The sequence below is a fragment of the Lutzomyia longipalpis genome, chromosome 2 (assembly GCF_024334085.1).
Source record: "Lutzomyia longipalpis isolate SR_M1_2022 chromosome 2, ASM2433408v1".
Taxonomy (NCBI): domain Eukaryota; kingdom Metazoa; phylum Arthropoda; class Insecta; order Diptera; family Psychodidae; genus Lutzomyia; species Lutzomyia longipalpis.
In genome coordinates this window covers 38314663-38334674 of record NC_074708.1, presented here as the reverse complement: position 1 = coordinate 38334674, position 20012 = coordinate 38314663, and the positions used below count along the sequence as shown (strand labels likewise).

The window sequence follows — 20012 nt, the reverse complement described above, 5'->3', positions numbered from 1 at the left end:
AGTCAGAAGGGACATGTTGTATGACATTCATATAATATGTCCTATGCTGCAAAAAAGTAAACTGAAAGTGTTCCCACTGTTCCCAAAAATTGTTAAAGTCAAAACATAACCTCACACGATTACATAAACATTGTTTTTCTTCCCTTTCCCAAAATAGTGCAAAATTCTCTAAAAGACGCAATTTGTGAGATCAGCAGCCTCAGGCTAAAGGTAAGAGGAAGTCACTGGATGTCAGAAAATGCAATTAATCACGGTATTTTGCATTGAATTGTAGCTGAAAAATGCTACGACGTGCACTAACTTCCGGACAGCTCCGGACAATTCTGTCTCCGGGAACATTTGGAGCACCAGCCACTAGGGCAATGGCAACGTTGCCGGTTGTGGATGACTCCAAGCCGCCTCCACCGAAGAAGTACTCCCCCTTTGGCACTAAGCAATCAAGTGTGGGGGAATGGGCAGTGGCACGTTTGGATGATTTGCTGAATTGGGGCAGGAAGGGTTCAATCTGGCCACTTACCTTCGGTCTGGCATGCTGTGCCGTGGAGATGATGCACATTGCTGCACCGAGGTACGATATGGATCGCTACGGTGTTGTCTTCCGGGCTTCCCCGCGGCAGGCTGATGTGATAATCGTGGCGGGAACACTGACGAATAAGATGGCCCCAGCTCTGCGGAAGGTGTACGATCAGATGCCCGAACCCCGGTGGGTCATCTCAATGGGCAGCTGTGCTAATGGTGGTGGGTACTACCACTACTCCTACTCCGTTGTCAGAGGTTGCGATAGAATCATCCCCGTAGACATCTACGTCCCAGGATGCCCTCCAACAGCAGAGGCCCTTCTCTATGGCATTCTGCAGCTGCAGAAGAAGGTCAAGCGCATGAAGACTCTGCAGATGTGGTACAGGAAGTAAATGATGCTGGTGCAGAGGTAGGATCATTTTGACTTTGTTTAAACAGAATTCAGTGTAATAAATTGATTAATTTAAAAAAAATATATATTGAGTTTTTTTTTTAAATTTGAGATTCTTTTATTTCAACAAATTCATATAGAGCTTAATTTCTTTCTTTGAGAATTTAATTATTTGAAATATTTTGAGAGCATCCCTCGAGCGGATCATGTGAGAGTTCGTAGTGAGACCTCTCTGACTGTGAGAGATCATTAATATCAACAAAAGCCTCTTCAACATTCGACAAAACATTGTCTGATGATTGTCTAAGAGTATCACCCACGTGTGCCCCCATTGCATTTGCAATGCGTTCATCAGTTACATCCAAATTGCACTTCTCAACTTCCTCCTCATTGACTTCACAGATACTCAGCAACTCCCTCAGTGCACCGTCCTCACTTCCCAGGAATTTCCTCAGCAGCTTTACTTGATGTTGATCAAATTGCCCCTCCGTGTCATCTTCGGAAGTTTCGGAATCAATTTCAATCACTTCCGGCGTTGCACGTGTCCCTTTATTGATTCCCAAATACTCCTCAAGGTTCCGTAGGGTAGCATACACGTCATCTTTAGAGGAAGAAGCATTGGTGGCTGAAAGAAAATAAAAAGAACGCTTTTTTTTTATCAAAAAGGATATTAAATTGATTAAATTCTCTTTTACCTGAAGCTGAGGTATTCTGCGCAACTTCTCTGACGGGAAGGTTGTCTTGTAAGCCAGAGACAGGAGGAGGAGGATTTTCTACGGAATTTAGAAATGATTTTCTCTATTAAATTATTTCTGAAACAATTTTGAAATTGATTTAAGAAATTAATCAAGAGAATAAAAGGAATTTAATTTGATTAAAAGTTCTCCTAAAGTTCTAAATGTGATTTTTTAACTATATTTTTTATGAGAAAAATACTTAGATTAGAATTTATTTTAAAGATTCTGTAACACACTCTTGAGCAGATTAACATTCATTAATGAATTAGAATTCTACGGGTACTATATTAATTGATTTCAAATAGTTCTAAAAATTTTGATAGTCAAAATATATGAAAAGCTAAATAAAATATTTACTAAAAATAAAAAGCGATAAAATTTTATTGAAAGAAACAAAAAGCATCCCAATGATTGTCACAAAAGGGTTAATAGTAAACTTAAACTCACGACTTGGCTGCACTGTTTTAGGCAGTTTTGGACAACGTGTCCTGACAACTCCGAACCCCTTCCGGATGTGCCTCTCGATCCGTTCATGACCAACATCGCAGTTCTTCAACTCGAACGCCAGGAGGCTTTCCACACTATCAATGGGTGTACTGCTTGCAGAAGGACTCCGAAGATTCTGACTGAAAACTACGAAAAAAAAAATAACAAAAATTTTTGTAGAAACAAATAAAATTTAAAAAAAAAAAAATAATAATTAAATAACTCACCATCCACGGCTGTCGTGTTCTCTTGCGGACCATCTGGCCCTTCTGGCTCCACAATCTCAAGATCACATTCATCGGATTCAGGGAATAGGTCAGGGTGCATAGCCATGACTTTTTCCAGACCGTCGACATCCTGCATGGCCTTTTCGATTAGGGCATCAACATCCTCCACCTCATCACCTGAAGTTGACTCTTCAGCAGAAGAATCTAAAATAAAGATAAAATACAAAATTCTTTTATTTTCATTGATAATTTGTTTTTTTAGCAGTATTTCTTTCAGACACAGCTTTTGTGTACCGAGCAAAATCGAAAGTCGTCAGATCGGGCTCAAACTTGGGATGAGCACGAATTAGGGTCCCTACATTCCAAAAAACGTATGCGCCAAAAAATTTTTTCCGGCCGGCCGTCCGTCCGTCCGTTCGGAACCTTTTGCTAAATTACAAGAGAACGGTAATAGATAGAGACTTGCGGTAAACGGCAAAGTTTAAAAGTCGACTGGAAGACGTCAGATTATGACGTCAAATTTTACCCCCCACCCCCGCGTCCGCCATTTTGAATAACCTCAAAATTTTGTTTTCGCTATATCTCAGCCCCTGTAATAGCTAAAAATCTGAAATTTTGATATGTTGTAGGGGCCATCAATACCTTTCCAACGATACCTCATTTCTGACTGAAAGCTACGAAAAAAAAAACATAACAAAAATTTTTGTAGAAACAAATAAAATTTTAAAAAATAATAATTAAATAACTCACCATCCACGGCTGTTGTGTTCTCTTGCGGCCCTTCTGGCTCCACAATCTCAGGATCAGACTCAACTGATTCAGGGAATAGGTCAGGGTGCATAGCCCTGATTTTTTTTAAACCGTCGACATCCTGCAAGGCCTTTTCGAACAGGGCATCAACATCCTCCACCTCATCACCTGAAATGGACTCCTCACTGGAAGAATCTGAAATAAAGATAAAGATTCTTTTATTTTCATTGATAATTTGTTTTTTTTTCTTTAATTTTCTCTTGAATTTGACGGAGTGTTAGATACTCCTTTTATTAACTCACAATGAATGTTATCAAGCAAATAAGCTGCAATTTCATCATCGTTCTCAGGATTCAGGAAAAACGCAATTCGCTTTGCTCCATCCTCTTCATCTTCTAAGAAGTTCTTGGCAAGATTTTGAGAAGCTTACATAAAAAAAATTTAAAGTGAATTTTTAAGGAAAAAAAAACAAATTGAAATCAGTTTCTTAACTTACTTTTCACGGACTTCCTCCTTTTGGGGATTTCTTTCATTGGCGATGAATTCTCAGAAACATTCTCATTTATATCTGTGATGAATTTAGAATAGAAGAATAATAAATAACTTGAAGAAAATCATTTTCTTGGTTATACTCACCAATTTGTTCTGAGTTTGATGAGGGAACATTACTGCTTGTGGAGCCTTTGGATGAAGCACCTTCTGCTTCCTTCTCCATTGTCTTCTTTTTAGGCGATGATGGCTGAAGAAACGTAACTTTTCGGAGTTTTCTTGGAGGCGGGAGATTTGTACTTTTACGAACTTGCCCTGCAGTTGCCTTGGAAGATGATGCCTTGGGAGATGCTGCAGAATCTGATTCTTTCCGTGAAGCTTGATCAGTTAATCCAACACAATAAATTTAATTAAATTAGATTTCAAGAAAATCTTCCGGAATTGCCGCCAAAACTCGCGGAACAAAAAAATATTCAAAAGGAGCAAAGCTTTTTTTTGTGGACTAAAGAGTCTTAAAAATCACACCCGGACATGGTAAAGTGAGAATGTAGTCCAGTAATATTTGAAAATGTTCAGTACTTATTGAAAGAATTTTACAGTGATATTAAGCAAAAAAAAAAAAAGAGCAGAAGAGCAAAAAAGTAAAGAATTAGAAGAGCTTTTTGTTTAATAGTTTTTCTTCTGCGGATGTTTTTGGAACTTGAAATGTTCTAGGCAGTTGTAGGGCTTTTTGAAACCTTTCATTTGAGCTTGAGTAGGTCAAAATCGGTCAAGCCGTTCTCGAGTTATATCGAAAAAACACTTTTTGCTTTAGGCCACCATATTTGCTAAACCGCTTGACCGATTTTCAAGTATGAATTATCGATGAAAACGTCTCACTGAGCTCTACAACATACTAAAATTTCAGATCTCTAGCTGTAAGGGAAGTGGTTGACGGTATTTCAAAATGGCGGACGGCGGCCATCTTGGATTTTGAAAATGCGAAAAAATGAAATTTTACAGCCATATTTCTATAGAAAACTTCAAACCCGAAGTCTCTATCTGTTACCGTTCTCGAGTTATAAAGCAAAGATTAAACCACCACCCCCGGAAGGCCGGTTGGAACAAAAATGTCACTCCAACTTTTTCGTAATGTGAGGTGATTAAAAAACCTAAAATATGACTTATACGAAGTTTGAACGCGGTCAGTTATTCCGACATTAACTAATTATGAAGAATATTGATAAAAATTCACAAATATTTGCAAATATTTTCCAATTTTTGCCAATAAATATTGCCGCTAATGTTCGTCAAGATTCGCGAAGATTCGCTAAAAATATCTAAAGATTCGCCAGATAAACACCCCTTGTTTTCTTACCTTCGTCCTCCTTGTCTTCTTTCCTTCGTTCCATCGCTTTGTCAGCTCTCTTCTTATCCTGCTTCTGGAGGAACTCCATAAATCTCGGAATCTTCCCTCTGGAAATATCAAGGGCGTTCTCAATGAACGAATCATACGATGGGAAGTCAACTCCTCGACGGATTCCCTTCTCTTTCTCCATCAACATCTTGTAGTACAACCGTTCACATTTAAAAATCAAATTATTCTTCTGTATATCCACGGAACAAATTTCTTTAATGTTGTTCCTGGCACAGATTTGCTGATCCTTCAGTGTCCCCAGGGGTGGTTCAAAGACCAATTGATCGAGCTTGAGAACGGGACTACGTCGGGAGACTGGATGCTCCATGTAGACGTTGTAGAAATAAGGCAGATAGCTCTCGATCTTCTTTTTGTCAATTGCGACACTCCCTTGGTCCTCCAAGTAGCTCTGAATTACTTGAAGGATATTTGATCTTCTGAACCACTCCGGGATTTCCGGATACCCCCTCACTGATCTTGATGAACTACCCTGCTTCCCAGACTTTGGGTGGGAACTTCCTGGGAAATTCGCAGCCATATCCGAGAGGGCTGTTTTCTTATACAGAAAATTTCATCATGAATTTTCACAAATTGAAAATTGTTTTCTTCTTTACTCCAAAGAAAATTCACTTTTTTCATTAAAATAAATGACTTCAAGTGAATTTTCTTTATTAGAAATACAAAGAAGGTGTCTTACCTTGAGATCGGCTTAGCTGCAGTGGAAAATCTCTTGGAAAATTATGAAAATTTTGCACTAAAAAAAGACGCGGTTTCTTCAGCACCGTTACACATAACCTCAATGAACTATCTTGAAGTTTTCATTGAAAGTTAGTCTAAGGTTTTGAAATATTGACATTGAAAATTAAGAAAATTTCGCATTGTAATATAAAATAAATTGCAAAATTGAATTTTTTACCCGAGAAAAACGGGAAAATTACTAAAATTCATTAAAAAACAGATAAATTATGAATAAAAAATAAGACACAAATTAAAGCAGCTTTCGCTGAATAAAAAAATTTATTTCATCATAATAAATAATGTTGGGATTACAATGGGATCAACCCTTGATCACGGCAATTGGACGTAGCTTGAAGGTCTTCTTGCTGATCCCAGCAGCATGGCATGTATCCACTACGTCGGTTACATTCTTGTAGGATTCCGGAGCCTCCTCCATGACCAGCTTTGGAGAAGCCACGCGAATTGAAATTCCCATTTCGTTCAATTTATTGAGTACATCCATGTAGTCCAAGTTCCTCCTTGACTTGGCACGGGAGAGAGCTCGTCCCTAAAATGAGAGAAAAAATTTGTCCTGAATATAAATTTCATGAAACTTTCAAGCATTAAAATAGTTTTGCAAACAAACAAAAAATGATTTTCTAAAGGAAATTTTATAGAATTAAAGGATTCTTACAGCTCCGTGACAAGTTGATCCGAAGGTTTCCTGCATACCCTGCTCCGTTCCTGTTAGAACGTAGCTGCAGGTTCCCATTGTGCCCCCAATAAGAACAGGCTGCCCTGTGAGCTGGTAGTCCACGGGAATCAGGGGATGGTGTGGTGGGAAAGCCCTCGTGGAGCCCTTTCGATGAACAAGGAGACGCTTCTGCTTCCCATCGACAATGTGCTCCTCCATCTTGGCTATATTGTGGGACACATCGTAGATGACGTGCATATCCAGATCATCCGGAGTAGTGTGGAATTGCTTCGCAAAAGCCTGCCGCGTGAGGAAGGTCATGGAGCTGCGATTGACCCAGGCAAAGTTTGCCGCTGCCGCCATGGCTTTGAGGTAATTCTGCCCTTCAGGGCTGTTTATCCTGGCACACGCCAGCTGCCGGTCATTCGTCTCAATCTTATCACGCTTCATTGCCTTCTCCATCTCCACGAGGGCATCCGTGGCGACCTGATGACCAAATCCTCGACTTCCTGAGTGAATCATCACACACACTTGGCCAGTTTTCTCAATTCCCATCTTGCTGGCAGCTGAGTTATCATAAATCTCATCTACAACTTGAATCTCACAGTAGTGATTGCCAGCTCCGAGTGTTCCCAACTGAGGAAGTCCTCGCTTCTTTGCCCTCATGCTGACTTTGGAGGGATCTGCATTGAGCATTCGCCCGTATTCCTCGCAATGTTCCTTATCCTCAGCCCACACATATCCCTCCCGTAGTGACCAATCCATTCCCATTTCCAGTGCTTCCTCCAAATCTCTCGCATTCATGGGGATTATTCCCTTAGAACCCACACCCACGGGGATGTGATCAAAGAGACTCTGTGCCAACTTCTCCTGCACCGGCTTCACGTCCTTCTCAAAGAGATTCGTCCTCAGCAGTCGAACACCGCAATTAATGTCAAAGCCCACACCTCCTGGAGACACAATGGCATTGGGGTCATCCATATCGAAGGCTGCCATGTTCCCAATTGCAAATCCATAGCCTGAGTGAATGTCCGGAAGCCCAATTGAGCGTCCCACGATTCCCGGAAGTGCCGCAACGTTGGCAATTTGCTTAACACCCGGCAGGAAACCTCCCGTCTGTCCGGGTCTGCAGGCATTGCGTAGCTCCTCGAACATCAGCTTCTCGAGGGCACTATTGACGTAGAAGCACCCTTCGACGTTCATATTGGGCTGGAAACCCTTCTTGATGCGATAGCATGTTGGGCTGATCTTCTCAATGTACTTCAACTCCTCGTCATACGGACGCACGACCATCTTGGAACAAGGATTATAATCTTTTCAATTCCCAGCAATTAGTCACCAGCACTTTACAGGTACAAAAACACTCGAAAAATGAGCTAAAATTGTGAAATTAACCTCTTTTATATGCGGCAAAATAAAAATACTGAAAACAATCGTAGCACGCGGAAGTAGTTACCATCACTTTACTCAAGTTTACCACATTTTACCACTTTTATATGTTTTCCCTTGTTTATCGCAATTTTATCGCTTTTTTCACCAAATTTCCCGATCGGAAGTAATTTTTTGGATTTCCCTGCGAGAAAAGACTTTCAAAAAAATACGGAAAAGCACGGAAACGATGAAAAATGTTATTTTAACTGAAATTTTTTTTGGTTTTTAACTATTAACTCTTTCAATTTTGATTTTCTGTCTCATTCATCCCCATTGAATATGTAATGGTAAAGATATATTAAGAGCTTTATAAGAAGTTTGAAATATTCAGCTGAAAATTAATCTTTTAAAGCGCGCACAAATTACCGCCATAGCGCCGTTTTATTATCTCTCTCGCTACTTCTACGCAAAACCTCCTTCCTTTGGAGAGATGGAGCAAGCTCAGCGAGAGGTCAAGCATTTCGCGTTCAGTTTTCATGTGGACGCCGAGTTCTCTGCAAGTGTTTCCTACCATTTAACAAAAATCTCAATCACACCAAGGAATCCTCCTCTTGTGCCGCCTGCAAACTACACATAAAGTGCATTGAAAAAAAATAAAGAAAATGCTCAATAGTTTCACTCGGCAGTGCTTAAATGGTTTTCCAATAATAATCCTGTGGTGTACTGAATAACTCTTTCTGTGAGACCCAACTAATGCTCAAACTTTTTTTTCTCTTCAACAAAAACGACTTTTTTTTAACGATATTTAAATCGCAAGAAGTGATATAGAAAGAACAATTGAAACGAACAATTAACGAGCAAAAATTTAAGTGGATATATATATCAATTTTATTCTATATACTAGACTACATATTTTATTGAATGATCCATTGACGGGAGCAAAAAAATCAAATCTCAAGGTGAGTAATCAAATTTTCCTACACTCTCACAATATTTTTGCCAATATGTAATTTTCGTTCTACAAGAAGGAAGCAAATAATAAAGATTTTTGGGCGAATGATGGACAGTTGGTGGATAGATTTTATTTAATTGAAAACTTGGTCAAAGACCAAAAGTTTTAAAATTAAGCAGGTGTGCTCAAAATTAACCTGCCCACATGCCACCAGTCGTGTATATTGGATGAAATAATCGTGAATGAAAATTTTCTCTGTAAACACCACTCTATGTAATATTTGTGGTCCAAAAATGGTACTTCGAATTAGCATAAATTTACTTTTCATTGCTCAAAAGTTCACGGAAGGTCAATGAAAGAACCATTTGTGCGTGAGCTTTACTTCAACACATCAACTTATACCCATTAGAATTGATTTATTAGCATATCGCTTGAATGAGGAGATTGTAATTTAGAATTTCTTAATTTTAAAAGTCTTTTAACCCTTTCTGATGAAGTACAATTTAAAATTCCCTTATCCCTTGAAAGAAGCTCTTTGAATGCTTTTTCTCTTAAACAAATACAACGCTTATAAGATGCCTAAACGATACATTCATAAGAAAATATTTTTAAAAAAATTTCTCTGAGTGTAAAAGCCGTCATTGAAGCTTAGCGATTTGTCAACTTTTCAATACAAACAGAATTTGCTATCCATTTAAAAATCACTATGACTAATTGAATTATATAGACTTGACGAGGTCAGCGAAATGCGAAATGTATCATTCAAATAATAAGAAATTTTTCCCATAGACAGTATAAAGTTGCGCGTAAAAAAATCCACGAAAAACGAAAGATTTCAATAGCCAAATTTGTGGAAACCTGTTCTTCCCAATCAAGCGATTCCACTTGTTTAATTAATATTATATATTTTTTATTAATGAAAAAATATGTGCAGCATTTTTCTCCTTTCGCATAGATTCTCTTAATGAATAACTTTATATGGCAAAATACACATCTTATGTCTTTCGCCATAAGTGATTTCAGTTAACCAAATATTTTTCTTCCTTATTTGTAGAGTGAGATATGTGTGTGTGGGAAAGCAGCAGCAAGAGAAATGCAAACTTTTTCCATAAATTGTACACATATAGGGTGAAAAACCAAGGAATTTGAATTTTGCTCGAAGAATTTTAAACTTTTTTTTAAGTTAGAATTAATTTTGAAAGCATCACAGGAGATAAAAAAATAAATGGAAACTCAAACGAAAGAAGTATTCCCCCTACGCAGAGAAATCTCCCCAACACTTGTGTGCTTGAGCATAAAACTAATTTACAATCATGCGCTGAGAATCGCGGAATATATTAAAAAACATCTATTAATTGACTCATATTTCTATAACGACTCAACATTGAGAATATACCCTGACATGAAATATTTTGTGATCTAATGGCAAGAATTTTTCAATCCTCAATAAAATACCCTCAATTTGGAATACAGTTCCATTGAAGTTCTCGCCACAGAAATTATATTTTATGAATCGCTAATTAGAATTCAATTTATATGTCTCCACAACACGGTGTATGAATTTACAGTGCTGTCGAGGAGTTTAGTTACTTCGATTCTAGAACTTCTCTCTGTGTTCTACGAAAAGTCTTCTTAACTTCTTTTATTTCCTTTCCGATTGTTTTCTTGAATCTGAGAAAGGAATTCTTTTTATGTGAACTTCATGAAGAATATTTATTTTGGTAGAAGAGATTTTAAGAACATTTTTTTTTTTAATTTTTTGTCTCTAATTTTTTATTAATTAGAATTTTATTGGCGCATTGAAGAGGCAATAATTGTGGTGGCAATTTATTGTCCTTCCTTCTGTGAGACTATCGCATTTTATTGCGAACTTAATTCACTGACCTCGATGACTTTTCTCCACACCATCGAGAAGTCTCCTCAGTCAGAGGAGAATGCCAAATACCAACAGAAACACGTATAAATATAAATCTAATCACGAGATCGTAATCAGTGATCATTAATCTATTCTGCAAGAAATTAAAATTTATCTCAACATGGTATTTTATGTTGGTGGGAAGTTTATTGAGTTTTAATTGATTACGCATACGCGGGGGATTTTTATTCTCCTTTTTGCTTAAAGAAATTTTATTTATTAAAAAGAATATTTTTCATTCTTCATTAAAAAGCCATCAATAGTGTGGTGATTAATTATTCATCCGATGGCAGAGCAAAATGATTTTGACCTCAATTTTATGTTTGAAAATTTATGCAAAAACTGCAGCGGATGTTTGAATTTTCGTTGACAGAGATATGAGATCAACACAAGAGAGCGATAGAAACATCAAAATTGTTCCCAATAAATTCGACAATTTGCCAAATAAATTTTATAACTTTATGATGATTATAAATATTTCTTGTTTTTCTTTTTTTTTGCTGTAAAAATTCAAAAGACACGAATTTCTCTTGCAAAGCTCTTGGACCTGCTGGAGGCTCCGCATGAATACGAAATGATGACGGAATTCTTTAGCAAATGAGGCTACCATATGTGGTGCAGTTTTACCTTAAAATGGTCATAATCTCTCCTTACGGTTTCCACGTGAATCACTAAGAGAGCCTAAAGAAGAAGAAAAAAATGTCCCTCGGAGCCTTTCACATTTTATTCACGTAGTACAGCTCTTGTACATTAAATTGCATATATACGATAAGGTGCCTCTTTAAGGTGCAATGAAGACTTCCACGCGAATTTATCTCACATTCAAAATCACCCCGCAAGAGACTCTCGACGGCAATTGGAAAATGCTGCAAATTGGCGATAAAATCCATGTTGCATTCGTTGTAATGAGAATATGTTAAATAACATGGATTTATCATTTTTTTTTCTTAGCTAAATTTGCGTGTAGCCAGTCGCATTAAATTTGCAATAGCACATTGAATGGCTTCTGGGGTGCAATTTATCCATAGCTTAATTGTTGCAAATTCGATTACCACGTCCATTGCACAACTGAACCACAATATTTATCAATTTATCAGTACGTATATATTCGTTTTAATTCGCGCAATTTGATTAAATTTATTTAGGTTTTTCGCATTGGGAAATATATGTCTCAATATATCATGAAAAATTGAATTTCAGCAGAAAAATCAACAGAAAAAAAAGTACAAGAAATTTTGAATGCGTTGAACCTTGAATTGGATCGTTACTATATTTAATTTACATTACAAAAAAAATAGTTTCAATGAAGATTTTAACAATATTTGGGATTAATTTTTGGTTATCGGATTTAATTAAATTAATTTAGAGGTAGACTGTGCTTTAAGACCTCAACGAATGGATATCAAATTAAAGATTCTTTTGTAAAAATTTTGATGGCTTTGTTTTTTAAAATTATTGTTAGATTGAAGAATTTAGGGTCAAGATATGACCCAAAGAACGTTAATTCAATACAAGAATTTTTAATTACACGAAAGCACGCCAAGCCACCGCACAAGAAATTTCTCGGCTGTCTGTTGAGAGCTTAAAGCTCAATTTATCTCCAACTTAATGTGAAACAAAGTCCATTATTTTAAAAATTGAAGTAATTTAATTAAATTAGTATTTAAACTCTTTATTAAAAAAAAAAGAAATTAAATATAAAAAAAAACTTATCTTAAAAGGAATCATTTTGACTTTAATTAATGGCACTGAAACTCATATACTTTGTATTATATTGCATCAACTTTCCCAAGCAAATGATGAAAATCAATCAATCAATAACCCAAATTATAATCCTCCATTTACCATCTCTGCTTGCACAAAAGCAACGTCAAGAAAATTCAAAGTAGCAACCAAAACAGCGTGATTCGCATCTCTTTTGAGCACTAAAAAATTGTTTTTTTTTTCACCAATCAATCCGCTATGAAGATTGTGCAAGAAGTATCGATTGTTTTTTGTGTGTTGTTTGAAATATGCTGACTTTTCCACAAGAGTGTTATTTTCAAGTTAAAAATTTCACTGGCTTTACCGTTTTTACGCTTTCCGTTACCTTAATTGATTTACCTTTATGATTTCCTCGATTCCCTTGCTGTGCCACGGGATTCTATGTGGTGCATATAAAGGAAGCCAGACAACATAACGAATTACGTTCCACCGAGATAGTGTGGTGGAGTTGTATAAATGCGAACTACCGTGCTGGTTGTATGGCAAGATGATGGAGGTTTCATGATCATATTGCGGTGGAAGTGCCGTGAAGAAGAAGTTCGTTAGTTGGTAGACGATACTATCGTTTTTATTGGCAACTTTATTAATAAATGCACATATCAAATCAAAAAGAAAAATCTCCACGGTCAAGATGGTAATAAATACAGAGGAAGAGATGCCATTGATTGTTTGATATGACGAACAATGTCAAAGACGTTCTTGGAAATGTATTACAGATAGTAGACTTTTACGAAGTTATGCATTAATTAATTTAAATTAGTGCACAAGAAGTTAAATAAAAAATAAAAATATCTTTTTAAGAAGAAAATCTTTTAATGAAAAAAATAACAAGTGAAAAGAATACTTGAAATCGTCAAATAAATGTTTACAATCTCCTTAGAAAGAATGAGAAGTGCTTAAAAAATTTCTTAAACTTTTACCTCCTTTTAAAAATAAGATAATTCTTTAATGCGAATTCTTTCTTTCTGCTTCAACAATACCACAAGGTGGGCCCATTGACAGAGAGAGACTTTCTACAAATGACCAATAAAATGCACATGAAAAAGTAAATAAACAGCATGAGATAAAGTGGATTTTCTCTGAGAAAAACATACATTTTTCTGGCAATTTGCAGAAAGAAAGAGCGATAAGAGTCGGGCCAAAAGTCTGCGACTATTCGACATTTGAAAGAGTTAAACGTATTTCTCCTTTTGGCACCATTACCCCTAAACACTTGCCACAAATTTCATGACTAAACATTACCTAAATTAACTCAGAGGTGCCCGTCAATTGGACACAAACAAGACACTTATATTGTCTATTATTAAAATAATGAATAACTTTCGGATGGGCTTCTTTTATGCTCTGTGTCACCATCATAATGGTCTGTTTGGATTTTTTTTTGCTGGTGCCTGCGGTAATCCATTACCTTTTGTTGATTGAGACCCCAAAAGTAAGTTTTGTAGGAAATATTTTGGGTGATTTTTGCACATTATTCCGCAGACAATGCACCGATTGTTATCTGTAGCGCCAGCCAGGAAGGAAAAATTCCAAACTTACCTGTCGTGTTTCGAAGGTAATAAGCACGTGCTGTGTATTGGAAAGAAATGAAAAAGAAAATCATTGACTGCATTAATTAATTTTTTCAAATTCGAATGGCTCTCATTTTGCGCTTATAATCACCATAAGTGAGTCAATACTATTGGCATTCCAATTGATTGAGAGCAATTAAAGAAAAAAAAACTTTTGAGCTTCTAAGCTCTATATATGTGAAAAATGTGAGTAAAACCACCACCTTGAGACAATAAATTCACACGAAGAAACTCCATCAATCACACGGGTGTGGAGTTTTATTGATCAGGCAAAAGCTCGTCGTCGCGCAACCACCCAGAAGACTCTTGAGAAAATCACATTGAACTGTGAGGACAGCCTCTTGAGAAAAATACGGGGAATGCTGTAAAAATTTTACACCATCACTAAATTCAGCCATCGTGGGCGTTTTGATTTTACTGTGCGTGTCAATCTGTTAATGAGCGAGGGAGTGCTCGAAAAAAAGAATTATTGAAAAATTGTTGAAGAAAAAAGCGAAGAAAACTCCACGGGACGTTGGGTCAATTACCCTCTGTTGCTTGTACCTTTTTATTGGGCCACAATGGTGCCACTCTTGAGTAAATAATAGTTTGAATTTTCTTTGCACAATTCATTCCAATCAGTGTGTGAGCAAATCGATTTGGGATGAAGACCGTGTGCGCGAGCGGTGAGGGGAAAAAAGAGGCGAAAAATTCCAACAAACACCAAATAGCGCAACTCTCCAAATTTGGATGGTGGACAAGAGCAAGTTACGAAAACACAAAGAACGTGGTTAGTTCTTCGTTATATTGTCCAATCATAATATATTGGGATGGATTAATGTGGATATTATATTTTTTAAACTATTTATAAAGGAAGCAAAAAAGCTCTTGAAAAAAAGTTTGATATGTTTGACACCAGGAAAGCTTCCAAATGAGCTTTTCAGTATGTACTTGAACGTTTCTTCTCAATAACATCCAAAAATGAATTAAGAAAGGAAATTTTCAACGCTTCAATTTCAATTTAATTCTTTTGGAAATAAATTCTGTTTAATATTTCATCCAACAATGAAGGAGCTTTTGTGAGTTTCGTTCAACACACGCGCCAAGAGAAGCCAAAAAAAAATCTGAATGACTAAATATATGCCAAAGCCCACAGTTTAAGAAGTGAATTAGTGATTTATGGGGTTTGTCCACTCATTATGATGACGTTGCACCAATAAATTCAGATATTGTTTTGAAAAAGTGGCTCTCTTGCTTGAAATGAGCGAATAAAAGTTGTGGGAAGTTATTTATGTTTTTTGCATGCACGGCAGAGAGATAGAATATTATATACCTACCGTGCTTTTTTTTTTGAGCAAACAAAAGGGGTTTGTCAAATAAATAACAAAAATTGCATTCTCCTCATTATTATTGGCCTCCAATGGCGCAATCTTCTGCTGTGTGGTGCAGTCTCCCGGTATTGTTGGCACGAGATCCGCGGGACAAGAGAGAATTGTATGTGTGCAGATTCCCCCCTTCTCATTTGACTTTTCTATGCAATCTCCACCTTTCTTTCGTTCCAGACCGTGAAGAAAATATGTCCATCTCTCTATATGGTGTGAGAAGTAGGAAGAATTATGATCGAGCTCCGCGAGTTCAATATCTCTTTTGGCGTCTCTCTGTATGCGCTACTAAAGCAAAAGAAATCACAGATACACACCAATTCATCTCAGTCAGTACTTGGAACTTTAAAAGGAAATACCAACTATTGAATATCTATATATAAAATATATAGATACTTGCCAGTGTGCACGTTATATAGCAAAAAGCCATTCAAATAGCATTTAATTGTGATGCCTAAACCAAATACGTTTTAAGGGTCCAAAAGACACAAGTTAATGCGGAAATAAATTTTTAATCGATTTTAAGGGTTTTCTTAACCTTCTCTCTCTATTTTTTGTGATTTACACATCGCTTGAGAACAGAAAAATAAAAAGACTAAATTAAACTTGATTGTAAAATTAATTCTTGTAAATTGCAAAAGAAATTGTAATTTTTCAATAATCCAAATCAAAAATCGAGAAATTTTTAAAGGAGATTATTCATTTTGGTAGAGAAAACCCATTCTTTGAGAAAGAATTTTTAAACAGGATAAAAATGTACTGGTAAGCTGACCAAGCTTACGAGAGCTGTGTTTCTTTCAGTGTACCAATTTTGTGAGAAAAAAACTAGAACGCGAATTAGTTTAAATACGCTCAAAGTCGGGAAAAGTTGAAAAGTCATACCGTAAGAAATCTTTAAAACGCCATATCTCGGGAACGGCTCCATAGATTTTCGAGTTTGAGTTATCGTTGGAAAGGTCTTAACCTCAACTATAATATATTAAAATATGAAGTAAATCGATAATAGCATTTTCGAAATATTCGAGTTCGAAATTTTCGAAAATTTTTATTTTGACTTTAGCACCTCTCGCGGTCATTTCTCGAACTTGCAATGTTCTAGACATTTGTAGGGCTTCACGAAACCTTTCATTTGCACTTGAGTTGATCAAGATCGGACTTGTAGAACCCGAGATATAACATGCCAACTTTGGATGGCTATATCTCGAGAACGGAGACATAGATTTTCTTCATTTTTGGCATGGAGCTAGATAATATAGTCAGCTATAACATATCAAAAAATGAAGCAAATCGATAATGGCGTTTTCGAGATATTCATCGAAAACTCATCGAAAATTTTGTTTTTGATTTTTGGCCCCCTAGCGGTCACTTTTGAAACTTCGGATGTTCTAGAGAGTTGTAGGGCTTGTTGAGAGCTTTCATTTGAGCCTGGGTTGATCAAAATCGGTCAAGCCGTTTTCGAGTTATGGTCGATTTTCAATAAAAAATTGTGGCGACCATATTGACTAAACGGCTTGACCGATTTTCAAAAATGAGGTATCGTTGGAAAGGTATTGATGGCCTCTACAACATATAAAAATTTCAGATTTTTAGCTATTACAGGGGCTGAGATATAGGCAAAACAAAATTTTGAGGTTATTCAAAATGGCGGACGGAGGGGTGGGGGGTAAAATTTGACATCATAATCGGATGTCTTCCAGTCGATATTTAAACTTTGCCGTTTACCGCAAGTCTCTATCTATCACCGTTCTCTCGCAATTTAGCGTTGTACTCCGGCCGGACGGCCGGAAAAAAAATTTTTTGGCGCATACGTTTTTTGGAATGTGGGGACCCTAATTCGTGCTCATCCCAAGTTTGAGCCCGATCTGACGACTTTCGATTTTGCTCGGTACACAAAAGCTGTGTCTGAAAGAAACACAGCTAAAATAAATAAGAAATCGTTTAGTCGATCTCCTGTTTTTCATTGGAATAAACTAGGAGAGAAGGCAAAAAAATTGCACAAAACCGCAATCTATGACGACACTATTTTGTATTTTTCTTTTTTTTATGCCTTTTGTGTACATGTCTAAAATTATGGTCAACGCATTAGCATAGATCTTGTAGAGAATCAAGATTTTTCACCATTTGAATGCCCCTTGTAATCTTTCCAAAGAAAATCAAATCAATTCACAAAACTATTTAAATTTATATTAAATACAAACCCTTTCAATGGCTGTGTAAATGCATTAATTGTATGCAAGAGTCTTTAGCTTCATTGCTGTAATTTTGTTCCTGATTTGTACCTGTACACAGGCTGATTAATTAATAATTTGCAGTTGTATCGAATGACCTTACATCACTTTTAACACTTTTCGCGCGTGAGCTCCATTTAATCAGCAAGGTGCTGTGCCACGGTGGAAATTTACACACATTGTGGACTCTCTATACGCAAATTACAATCAAGAGATCCTATATGGAGATTATTTACGCGCTTTGCAAGACGCTGTATTCCGCGATACTTCATCTCGAGGAGGGTCCCTCACCATAAGTTTTGTGTGTACATTGTCCATAAATGGGCGTACCGACGCTGCTGGGGGAGTCCAACCTCTCAATGTGAAGTATGGAGATGCAGAGTAATTCATCAAAGAAAAAATATATAATATAGGTATAGTTTCTTCCGGTTTACGTGGTTTGTGACATGCTCAGGGTTTTCTCATGCTAATTAAATGGTTCATTGTATCATCGGATCACGACATGTGGAAACCCATAATGGGAGATGTTTCTGGTAGCAATTATTTGGATCTTTTGCTGGCTGCTGGAATTCCTTTTTCCTCCATGTGTTTACCATGATCACAACAAGAGCAGGGAGGAACGTCACTAATAGGTATAAAGGTATTTAAGTCAGCAAAGCTACTGGTCTTGTTGATTGAGTTATTGGGCAATCATGCCATTTGCTCTGAGAAAATTGCTATGAATAAAAGTAAATTACGGAGGGTAATTAGTAAACTATAACATCACATATTGAAGTGGATACCACGCGGGGTTTATTTAGAAAAACCACACCTGGAGCACACCGTTTAGTAATAAATTGAGAGACTTTATTAGATTTTCTACACATTGAAAGTAACTAATATGTAGCTAATGTAACATATATGCAAAATTGCAAATTTTACATATTCAATTATATATTCTAAAATGATCTTTATTAATAGAGTGATCTCAGACCTGATAAACTAACTCGGGGCTTTCAATCTACTTTATCTACACAAACTCTTATTTTATTCTCAAAGAAAAATAATATTCTCTTGCGCATGGCTTTTAATTAAGATAAATGCACGACAGATATGGCAAACAGAAAATGGGTAATTGAAATGAAAAACCTGAAAAAATATATTCGCTCATTCCTTGCGGCCCGATGTAGAGACAATAAGACAAATTTGATTGAAGTTTATGATTTCCTTGCTCAACCTTCATGACATGATTGTATGAAAATTGCATTTATCTCGCAAATAGCGCGCACTTGGCAATAAATCTCGATGATCTCTCTTCTTGCGGGGTATTTTTTCTTCGAGACTTATCGCACAAGATCTCACCGCGATAACGCTTTTACCAACAAGAATTGCGAGATTATCGAAATTGATTTATAAATAAAACAACCCAAAGGTTGAAAATCTAGATTGACCTTCGAGTCTGCGATGCAAGAACCTTCGGAGGCAAAAAATGTTTACTTCTTTTCTTTTGCAATTCGCCTCAAGCTGTTTTGTACAGTGCTACGTGGTCTAGGTGCTTTCTTTGTCTCCCTTGTGCTTCCTTAAATTTTTGTGGAATTAAAGAAAAAAAAAACGTTTTATTTATAATTTACGAGATTTTCATAACAAAAAGAAAAGTAAAATGCTTTGGAAATAAATAAGAAAGGAGTTTATTCATCGATATGTGAAAAACTTCCTCATTTGTAGGACAATTAAGACACATTGTATCTTGTAGAGAATCAAAAAACGCATAAGAAATCAACAAATAATTTTCCTATTATCCACAGGGATGAGAAATTATTTTATACATTGACGAATAAACTCCTTTTCCTTACCATTTTTCGTGAAAAAAATTAACCCTTTCGCGTTTTTTTTTTGCATTATACGTAAACCGAAATGCGAAAAATTTTATTTTCTCCAATTTAAAAGAATTTAGTAATTTTTCCAAGTTATAAATGCATCAAATTCACGCAACAGAGGCTAAAGAAGACATTCTGACTGAGACGTGTCCTAAAAAAACATCTACAGAATAAATATTGTGATAAAAATAGCGCATGTTTCAATGTTTCTATGTTTCACGTGGACGCGAAAGGGTTAAAACATTCAACATTTTACTTTTCCAGCAACGTTTCCCCTTTATTTTTCTAACAAACTGAAAATAAATTTTAAACAACTGAACTATCGCATTGAGTTGCTGAAACCAAACCATTGTACAGTCGCTAAAGAAAACCTTTTAAAATATATTTACATAAAATAATATTGCAATAAAAATCTCAACAATCGCCAGCAGAGTCAATTGCATTCTCTTACCTTTCTTCCGTGTTGAATTGTATGCTTTTATGTACAGCTCACAGTATGTACTGTATACATGTTTCATAGTCAAAATTTTCTTTCATATAACAACCTCTTCCTGGACACCCAATATCTTACTACTTATGTACCTACAT

At 36.3% G+C, this 20012-nt stretch overlaps 4 protein-coding genes across 10 annotated transcripts in view; 2 read left to right on the top strand and 2 right to left on the bottom strand.

The window, feature by feature from the left end:
• The first annotated feature begins 93 nt into the window (after window positions 1–93).
• On the top strand, window positions 94–994 carry LOC129791307 (NADH-quinone oxidoreductase subunit B 2-like). Its single transcript, XM_055829402.1, has 2 exons — window positions 94–210; window positions 275–994. Exon 2 carries the CDS (start codon window positions 282–284, stop codon window positions 909–911), a length of 630 nt encoding a protein of 209 aa, XP_055685377.1. The 5' UTR covers window positions 94–210; window positions 275–281; the 3' UTR covers window positions 912–994.
• A 9-nt stretch (window positions 995–1003) lies between these two features.
• Window positions 1004–5806, bottom strand: LOC129791306 (uncharacterized). Of its 5 annotated transcripts, none has more exons than XM_055829396.1 (10): window positions 5693–5806; window positions 4957–5551; window positions 3747–3977; window positions 3607–3678; window positions 3413–3535; window positions 3111–3305; window positions 2361–2564; window positions 2095–2280; window positions 1606–1683; window positions 1004–1535 (listed from the first exon to the last, which is right to left on the bottom strand). In XM_055829396.1, the coding sequence occupies exons 2-10, from the start codon at window positions 5531–5533 to the stop codon at window positions 1075–1077; spliced, it is 2127 nt and encodes a 708-aa protein (XP_055685371.1). In that variant the 5' UTR covers window positions 5534–5551; window positions 5693–5806; the 3' UTR covers window positions 1004–1074. The 5 variants fall into 5 exon arrangements, with proteins under 5 accessions (XP_055685371.1, XP_055685376.1, XP_055685372.1 ...); XM_055829401.1 differs by having other exon boundaries at window positions 4957–5054; XM_055829397.1 differs by having other exon boundaries at window positions 4957–5544; window positions 5693–5800.
• A 177-nt stretch (window positions 5807–5983) lies between these two features.
• LOC129791305 (RNA-splicing ligase RtcB homolog) lies at window positions 5984–7848 on the bottom strand. Its single transcript, XM_055829395.1, has 2 exons — window positions 6407–7848; window positions 5984–6280 (listed from the first exon to the last, which is right to left on the bottom strand). Exons 1-2 carry the CDS (start codon window positions 7697–7699, stop codon window positions 6053–6055), a joined length of 1521 nt encoding a protein of 506 aa, XP_055685370.1. The 5' UTR covers window positions 7700–7848; the 3' UTR covers window positions 5984–6052.
• A 458-nt stretch (window positions 7849–8306) lies between these two features.
• The window catches only part of LOC129791303 (uncharacterized), a 43236-nt gene continuing 31530 nt past the window's right edge, over window positions 8307–20012 (top strand). For all 3 annotated transcript variants that reach the window (XM_055829392.1, XM_055829390.1, XM_055829387.1), the window contains exon 1: window positions 8307–8736. The gene's annotated coding sequence lies outside the window, so the exon portion shown is untranslated. The remainder of the gene's footprint in view (window positions 8737–20012) is intronic.